Here is a 9,713-nt window from a genome sequence, read left to right as displayed (position 1 = left end):
TTTATGCTCTGATTTGTGTATTTATTTGACAACTTTACTGAACCCCAGGCAGCCCAATGTTTATGTATTTAAATTTATTTTTGTGACACGGAGCCTCATTTCCAAGTTCCATGAATTACAGTATTTGAATATTTTGTTTCAACATGACGGGACCATCATAGTGTCGTGGACAAATTCTTTTGGTGTTGTGGCAGGAAGGACATTCAGCATTAACTGGGTGACCCCTGGGAAATAACTGGACAGCTGAATGTAGCTTGTGGTGTCAGGATGGTGCTAAACCTTTTACCCCAGCAGCCAGGTTAACCTGTAACAGGAAAGACATAGGTGTAAGTACAAATAGCAGTAATGATCTCATTAGGTTTAGTGGTGCATAATTGGAACAGAGCTGTTGTCAGTACTACCACTGTTCCTGCTTCATTTCAAACAATCTTTTCAGTTAGTCACCGGCGCTTTGAAGGAAAGGACTTTGTTTTGTGAAGAAATTTCACCTCCATCCAATCTTTCATTGCACGACTCCGAAGCTGTTACAGAGTTGTAGTTCACAGTGTAAACAGAAGGGGGAGATTTTGTTTAATCTTTATCACCTCTCTCAACCTGAGCTCATCTTACGCAATTTAAGATGTTTATACTGATAACCCCAGCTCACACCCTTATGCAGTCAGAGAAACAAATGGAGCAAAGCTCTTCCTGGTGACTCAAATAATTCAGTGAGTGATCAAGTGTTTGAAGGACATTTGCAAGTTTTTATGGCTGCTGCTTTTGTAATGATTAAACTATGGTTATTTTGATTAGTTTATTAATCAATAAATGTTAATCATGTGAAACAAAGATCCTTAGTGCTTACTAGGTTTAAGAGGTACTTTAAAGCTGAACTTTCACATAAGCAAAAAAAAAGTTTTTTACTGTTATAGACGTGGAAAAAGGAAATGTTCATGCTGGGTGATCTTTTGCCTGAAGAGTGAGTTGCCTGAGTAACAGAAAACAGTTTATTAGGTACACCTATCTAGTAAATGGTGGGACCTCATTTTGTCTCCAGAACTGGAAACATTCCTCTGACATTTTGGTCCGTGCTGACATGATAGTGTCAAACAGTTGCTGCAGATTTGTCCATGATGCAACTCTTATGTTGGATTCAGGTCTAGTGACTATGGACACGATTTGAGCTTTCTGACATCGAGTGTTATCCTGCTAGAGGCAGCCAGGTGGACACATTGTGGTCATATAGGGACAGACATGGTCAGCAACACTACTCAGGTGCTATAAAGAGTGCTCGCTTGGTACTAAGGGGTCCATCACACCACCAAAAGCCAGAAGTGTTGATATAAGGCATGGTGGATGCATGCTTTCAGGTCATTTAAGCAAAATTGACCCTACTATCTGGATGTTGCAACAGAAATCAAGACACAGCAGTCGTCTATCATCCAACTTTAGTCACACTGTTTGTGTTTCATTTGAATTATTGTTGTCTTCCTTTCAGCTGGAAGCAGTCTGGCCTTTGACATCAAAAAAAGCATTTTCACACAGGGAACTGCTGCTCACTGGATATTTTCCTCAACCACCTCCAGGATTTGGGGAGAAAATTGCCAGTAGATTAGCACTCAATAAACCATGCCTCCTTTACAGTCACTTAAATCACCTTTCTTCCAAATTGTGATGCTCAGTTTGAACTAGTTGAGGTCGGCCATATTTACATGCCAAAATGGACTGAGAATCAGCCATGTGATTGGCTGAGTAGATGAGCAGTTGAACAGGTGTACCTAATACAGTGGCCCCTGAATATACATTCCTCCACAAATGGTGGATCCCATCATTCCAGCTGTTCTTAGAGGAGCACTGTAATAAGTGAAGCGATGTTAGTGTGGAACAAATGTTCTCTTATTATTCTTACTCAATGCTAAAAATTTAAATCAGCTGTAGGCATCAAACCATATTTATTAGCATTAGACAGTCATCACAGAGCCATAACGATCAATCCTCAAAAGTGCCATTTGTTCAAACAGTCTTCAAATTAATTGATAAAACTAATTATTGCTAAATTAGTCAGGGGTTAATTTATACAGTGGGAACACCTCAAATAATTATTGTTACACAAAAACTATAAAACACCTTCATCAGAACAACAATTTTGATAGAGCGCTGTTAGCGTGTCAGTACCAGTGTTTGCTGGTTAACTGTGTTACCAATCAAGACAAGGCTGCACAGGTTAAATATGTTGCATTAGGCAAGTATTCCTGAAGCACAATTAGAAAATAACAGTATCTTCCTATACAGTTTTGGCTGCAAATTTTTAATCAAGTAATTCATAAATCAACATTTGCGTTCACACAGATTTAAAGTCATTCCGATGGAAGAAATCGTTACACGGTAATCAATGACAATTTAATGATCTCAAGCGGTACATAATGATCAAATTATAAATAAATCAAAAGGTTAAGTGCGATGACATCCTTAATTTCATCTGGACACATTCCTTAAACCATGTTCAACACAACTCCAAGAGTTACAAGTTCTGTTTTTTTGGGAATTGACTGCCTGAGGTACTGATTGCTACACCTGAAAATTGATGATGGAAAAGTTAAAGACTTCCCAGCTAGTGTGCAAGATATAAAGCATGAACTTAAATTAAACAATGTACAATCACAGAATGTGTTGAACAAGAAGTATTTGTGCGTTGATGACCACCATTCTTGAGCATGTGTTGACTACAGTTAAAAAAAAAAAGTTTTGTTTTCCTTTCCTCCCCCAGTACACCCTGAGGAAATGTGAAACTTAAAGAAAAGTGCATATTTCCAACAGGGACAACAGGCTTAATGTGGTAGAACAATGGTTATTATGGCATGGATGTTATGGAGACAGCATGGTGTGATGTCGAGATGATAAGAAGTCTCCCTTTTAGTCCGCTGCAATGGAGCGTCGATACACTCAGGACTCCGCAGCCTGTTTGGCCTCCGCCTTCTTATCCTGCTCGTACCTGTTAGATGATAAAAAAAAAAAAAAAAAAAAAAAAAACAACAAACAAACAAAAAAACCACATTGTTTAAATTGCTCTCAACTCAAAATAGTGTTCCATGTTAACTATGGCCAAAGCTTCAAATAATGACTAAAATAATCCTAGTGAGCTCAGACATCTGCTGAGGAAATCGGCCAATCAGATGAAAGCGTGGGGCTTAAAGACACAGGAACTCAAACTTTCAGAGCGACCATGAACTGATGTGCTGCATCAAGTACTAGTTGAACGTAAAATAATAATAAATAAAATATAGAAATCGTGCAAAGCTACTTTGGTAGAGTTTCAGAATACAAATAAAGATACTTTCAGCTGCTCTCTTATTTCCCAGAGGAGGGCCATAGTGGAAGGATCCACCGATTCTACGGCAGATGCCTTCCTCACACAACCCTCCCATTTATCCAGGTATGGGACCATCACTAAGAGTGCAATAGCTTGTGATCCCCCCCCCCCATGACTGGCTTTTGTGTCTCCTCTTGGGCTTGAACTGGGATATTGTGGATGTGCTGGGAAGCTATGTTCACTAAAACACTAAAAATCTAGTGGTATGAATACTTAGCAGCAACTCATCTCAATGAAGGGACTACTTTGTGTAGCAAAACTGAATTCCAGGAATCACTTGACTGGTACACTACTGTGCAAAAGTCTCAAATCAAGTCATTTTTTTTTTTTTTTTTTTTAAATTTTAAATTGTTTCCGATGAGCCAAACTTTCCTGTAACTTTTTTTAAGTACTCTTGAGCAATAACTCTCCAGACTTTCTGAAGGTCTTTCAACATTGTTGAGACAGGTTTTTGCTGTCTCAGCAAGTGGTGTTGGAGATCTTGCCAACATTGAATAATAGTGCAGAAAAGTACAGACTGGCCTGCCCAGTCCAAAGAAGAGATTTGAATATCCTTCAAAAAGCCTGGGGAACTATTCTTGAAGACTACTTAAAGAAATGAGAAGAAAGCTGTCAAAGAGAGTTCAGTGTGTGTTGAAGAATAAAGGTGGTCTTAACAAATATTGACTTGTTGTAATTGAACTGTCTCCTGATAGAGTTCAGCTGAAACTGGAAAGCAAAGCACACATGAAGACTACAGTACATTATACATTCACTATAGCTACAGCACTCTAGGGTCAAACATTAACGTGCCTGCATGATTTCATATCAGCAATGATTAAGAAATAAGTACTCTACACAAGGCTACTGTGCAATTATCTTGCATTCCTTATTATAACTAATCTTCAAAATGCTTCTACCAGTGATTATGAGCTCATGTAACCCACTGGCAGAAACACCATTTACTGTGCATTCACACACCTCCAGATCCTGTAAAGCTGTGAGGCTCCGGCACTGCCGACAAAGAAGTTGACAGCAAACAGGTTCCAGTTTTTCGGGATGATAACCAACGAATATCTGGACCAGATGAGCCCTGATGGAGAAACAGAACAGGAGGAGTGAACGTGACGCACACTGATGGTACACCAGGGTCACTACTCAGGACAGAGTCAGTGTTTTGGCCAAAGAGTCACAGATAAGATTTGTTTGAAGAGACATAGTGCAAAAAAAGTGGAACAAAACAGGCGACCTTTAACACAGAAAAAAGAATATAGAAAAACCTGAAAACGAAACAGAGAGATCAAGTAACGAGATGTGAAATGTATAACAACAACTCAAGGCAGAGCTTAAGAACTACAAACTATTCATCACTTCTTTCAAAGTTTAAACCAGGATTAAGTTTCCAGTTAACCTTTTACTCACCGAAAATCCTAAATTAAGAAAAGAAAGACTCAAAGGTGTCGACCAGCTGTGAACTCTGCCCAAGGGGAATATTCTACAAAAGCCCCAGAGAAAGACTCACCAGGGAAACTTTTGCACTAAACTGTCCATTGTCTCACACAAAACCCATTTGAATTTACGTACGCGTTTCTTCCAAACTGACACATTATGAAGTCGACTTGAGTTTCGGGGTCGTCTCACCTGTGGCCGTCAGCACTGCAGACTGAGAGGTACTGAGTTTGTCTGCTGGTCGAGTCATATCAGCCAAACCAGCGATAACCAGACCCTGTAGAGAAGAGACTGATGTATTTACTCCATTAATGATCAGTCAGTGTTAAATGAGAATCCCAATAATCACACAGTGGTAGTGACAGTTTTTTTTGTTTTGTTTTGTTTTTTTTTTAAACTATAGACCCATAAAAAAAAAACAAAAACATCCAAATACCACAATCTTCCTATTGACAGAACTGCCATGTGTGACAAATTTCATCCGAAGGGGTCAAGAGTTAACAAGGGACCTACTTGTGTAACATAATGTGCGAGCTGCAGTGTAAGAGGCTTAACTGCTGACTGTCTGCTGATGAGGTATGGATAAAGGCATGCTTGGATTGTTTAGTAGTTTTAAATAAATCATATTATTAAAGTCTGTCTGCACTTTATGCTGTGGCTCACAAGCTGGGTGAATGTGCACCTACCCATTTAAACACCGGGGCCCAGAAGAAAACTGTTTTCGGACCTACAGAGGAAAAAAAATAAAAAAAATAAAACAAATTGAAAAATGTCAAGATGACAGGAGGTAAAATGAGATCACACGGTTTAGTTTTTCCAGAGGTAACCAGCTTTCCCACAGTATTAACCACACACAATAAAATTGAGGATAAAGAAAAGCTCCTGATATGAAGGCCATTTCTCTTATAGAAAATTATACAATGACAAACCAGGTTTGTGCTAATTTAGAAACTAGTGGTTGAGGGGTGGAAAATAAAACAATACATAAATAAACAGATACAGCACAGAAGTGTAATATTTTGTGTAGTGATACTGCATCATCTCGTGTACCAACCTCCTATTAATTGAGCAAACTTGCATTAAATAGGAAAACATATGCAACTTATGCTAACTAAGGTTGCTGGTTGCCCAGAGCTTGAGTATGTCGCACACTCACGACTACTCCTGGCTGCAAGGCGATTGCACAGGTCGCGTTCTTTCAGGCAGGAAGCTGTCAGTTCAATCCTCTCAGATTTTTAACTGTTTGCAAATAATCGCCGTCTAATTTTTAAATGCAGACACTGCGAACATGTTGCCATCACTCTGAATGAGGTCCTGTCAGTATCAACTGGCTGCCAGCTAGCTGTATTCTGTTTATGTTTCAATAGAAGAGGAAGGCTGCTGAGCGTAAATGTAGTAGTCAATATGAATTTCTATCTATGCAGTCAGCAGCAGATACGGGATGCTTGACGATTTATCACAGTTAACTGCTGTATTATCAGAAACAGACTGGATGTAATTGCCAGCTTGACCCCATTCAGTTGCAGGCTGATTGACTGTCTTATGGCAGAATTTAATCACAACTTTATCTTTTTGACTAAAACAGATATTGAAAAAAGTAAACTTTGACACAATCTGGAGTTAAAAAGTGTTAAACTCACTATGAGTTATAGTTGCAATACTGAACATATCGCAAAATGTTAGAGACCACAATAATCTTGTAGATAAGTACTGCAAGTACAGTACAGTACTGTTTTGTTGCTATACTTTCATATATTTTGGCTGGTCAGTTATCAAGTTTAAATGTCACTTTATAAACAAAACCAACCAATTCAGAGATCAGCAGACTAACAGATTCTGAAAGCAACCACTAGCTGCGTCCTTAATATAATAAGAGACCATGTGATAACATTGCCGCAATTTTTTTTATAGCAATACCTTTACACCTTTGAACTCCTGTCAAACAAACACCACCTCAACAACCCTGATGCAATCGTGGCGTTATTACATCAGAACTGGAAAGCAGCAACAGAAAACATCAGATGATCAGGACGTCACAGCAGTGGCTGTTAACACTCAAAATATATTGCTCATAGTTGAGCTCACTGAGTTTTTCCGGCCCCAGACATTCAGGCTCTGGAAGAGTGAAAAGCTCAAATCAAAACCACACCACTGGAGTGTCACAGATCAGACACTCAGTGTCTCTGAGCCACTGGGAGGAGATTCACAAAGACTTAATTAGCCACAGCACAGTGAAGAAAAGCTGCCGGTCTGGAATCAGCATTTCCGGCAGTGCTGCGGGGCAAAACAGAAACTACAGCGTTTGTGGCTGCCAATCATCTTTGAGGGAGTTGGCTTTTGTCTCCACCCCTTCATACCTGATCAGAAAAGTTGTCCTTGACAACCCCAGAGCTCCAGTACCCTTTCACAGACAAAGCTAAGACCAGTGTCGCTAGTGACACTAGTTACTCCTTAACCAAGATCCCTCTCGATAATATCACTGTCCTCAATACATAAGCAAGACTTACAGTTTAGTTTGTGCTTCAAATGAGAGCTAAAGACTTTAGCACAGTGTTCTGAAGGGCATTGCTGCTTAATTATAGTGTGTTATACTCGTAGGCGATTTATACTACCCTGACTGATAAATACTGACAAAATATACCCTCATGAGGGAAAGTGGGAGGTGAGTGCACAAATACCAGAAATGTTCAGTGTGCACTGCAACTCACTGGATAAGATAAGGATGATATAGACATGGCCAAATTTGTTGTTGAGTCTAGTTTTATTTACAGTTTATCGTCATCTTTAAATCATTAAAAAACAAAACAAAAACACCAAAACAAACCACTGTCAAATAGAAATATGGAGCTACCAATTATGGGGACCCCCCTGAGAAGAATAATCGAGCATCTGAAAGTAGTCCATTTTATTCTACTCCTCCTACTTCACTCTGCTCAGCGTAGGTGCCGCACGGCCACACTCCTGGAAATCTAGTCACTCTAAGAGGTTAGCCAGCATGATAAAAAACAAACAACAGCGATCATGTTGTCCCCAACAAATCCCTTTAAGAACAAACGGTTGCCTCCAACTTTCTCTGTAAAAGAACTTCAATCACAGCACGGCCTTTAAGTTAGGTGTGTGGCAAATTTGTCGGGTGACAAAACAAGTGGGTACCAAAATCTGGATTTCATCTGTGCAGAGCATAGATTTGGTTGAAGTGAGCTGTGTTTGTGTCCCTGCTGTGCTTGATACCAGGCACACAAAAAACATAAGTTAGAACAGCTTTATTTGCAGACTTAGCTAGGATCATATTCAGGATACCTGAGTACAAAGGAGGAGGGATGTCACCAAATAGAAACATTACTCACTTTATCCAAGCTCAGTGCCACTATTAAGCATATTTTGGGATGTTCTTTTTAACGAGAGGACACTGCATTCAAAAATAGAAGTAATCCATGGGGTCTTTAGCTGCTCTGATGCCGTGAATGCATGCAACTCATGTTTTACATTTTCAGAGTAAGCGGTGGCAGCTTCGGCACAGAAATAACGAGGTGCTGCTGAGACAGCTGGCTGCATCTGGATTAAGTTGAGACAGCTGCTTATTCTTTGAGGCAGTGCCAAACAAGCTGTTGGGAGGACATGGTCACTGCGTTCCATTTATCTCGGAAGTTGTATGCCGGAGTGTGATGTCACTCATGAGTTCAGAACGTGCCAGTTGTAAAGCCGGAAAAGCAAGGATTTGTTTTTCAAGGTAGAGTAATTCATCCATCACTAGCAATACTGGCTGCTGGTGCACGTTCATAGATGGAGCTTGGTCTGTTCCCTGTGTAGTAAGTCACAAATACACAACACAATCCAGGTTTCACAGTTTTGCGAATGTTTTTGTCCACTGTTGTAATGGTGGACCATAAATTAGTCCAACCTTTTGAGTTGACTTGAGGGCATTCCAGTTGAAACTTCCATCTTGGAAGTCGGCATTTCTGATTTCAAATGGAACGGAACATATCTGTGTTTCACAGTGAAGTAGATAAATAACAGAAGTAAAGCCTGAACAGTAAAAAGTAGCAGAGAGCATAACAGGTTTTTTTTTCTGCAATCAAACAGATTTTGACCTTCTACCAAAAGAAGAAAATCAGTTTTTGTGCAAGTTGGGTTTAATTTATTCAAAATCAAGTTACCAAAACTAACAGGAAGCAGCATGAACTTCTGTTTAGCCAACCTTAACTATATGCAACCAATCAAGCTCCCCAGAGGCACAATACCACTTTTCTTATCAGACCGAGCATGCGACCTCGTAGTTTAGTGATGAAGGACTGGTTGAAATGCACAGTTAAACACCCAGAACTCGATAAACTGAATGAAAGTGGGTTTGGCTTTAGCTCTTCCTCCACAGACCGAGCTTCTCGGCTCAGGCCGCGTTATCCCGGCAGGTTACAGATTACACTGACAGCGCAAACGCAATTAATTTCATGCAGCTCGGGCATCAGGGCAAGAGCTGCTACTGTGACCCCTGAACGATGCGGTGCAGAGAGGTCAGTGCATCCTCATCGCATATCACAACTGGACAGGGCGGCTGCGGTCACCCGGCTCCATATACCAAACAAACTCAGGACGGTCAACTGTGTCTTACCTGCCGGGTGGTTGTACACAGGTCTCAGCTTGGCGGGCAGCATGTGCTCGATCCTGTCCAAAATCCTGTGATAGGACGCTCTGAGCGCAGCCATGATGAAGGTGTTGATAATGAATGCGAGAGATGAGCGGAAACCTGGTAGCGAGCTCGCAAAACTGTTAGCTCGCCGAGTAGCTAGAGACTTTAAAAAGCTGTTTGTGAGATTTAGATAAGGCTCAGAGAGGATGCTGCCGTCCTGCTGTCGACCTTCTCCCGGCGGTACTATGACCGCTGCTAACGCTGCTAACGCTGCTAACTGTCAGTAGCTTCTCCCACTCTGACACGACG

The 9,713-nt window shown here is 40.5% G+C and overlaps 1 protein-coding gene across 1 annotated transcript; it reads right to left on the bottom strand.

The window, feature by feature from the left end:
* Positions 1–1,907: 1,907 nt before the first annotated feature.
* mpc2b (mitochondrial pyruvate carrier 2b) lies at positions 1,908–9,713 on the bottom strand. The gene is made up of 5 exons (XM_031734537.2): positions 9,387–9,713; positions 5,464–5,504; positions 4,970–5,054; positions 4,310–4,421; positions 1,908–2,971 (listed from the first exon to the last, which is right to left on the bottom strand). Exons 1-5 carry the CDS (start codon positions 9,478–9,480, stop codon positions 2,923–2,925), a joined length of 381 nt encoding a protein of 126 aa, XP_031590397.2. The 5' UTR covers positions 9,481–9,713; the 3' UTR covers positions 1,908–2,922.

This window comes from Oreochromis aureus, linkage group 16, assembly GCF_013358895.1.
Source record: "Oreochromis aureus strain Israel breed Guangdong linkage group 16, ZZ_aureus, whole genome shotgun sequence".
NCBI lineage: Eukaryota > Metazoa > Chordata > Actinopteri > Cichliformes > Cichlidae > Oreochromis > Oreochromis aureus.
This window is presented reverse-complemented; position numbering and strand designations above follow the sequence as displayed.

Bases quoted from the DNA above. Each gene is read 5' to 3' on its own strand.
- mpc2b (XM_031734537.2), bottom strand. From the start codon at position 9,480: ATGGCTGCGCTCAGAGCGTCCTATCACAGGATTTTGGACAGGATCGAG. The intron at 5,505-9,386 runs GTAAGACACAGT...TTTCCTCTGTAG, and splicing joins TGTGTACAACCACCCGGCAG to GTCCGAAAACAGTTTTCTTC. The intron at 5,055-5,463 runs GTAGGTGCACAT...TCTTCTCTACAG, and splicing joins GGGCCCCGGTGTTTAAATGG to GGTCTGGTTATCGCTGGTTT.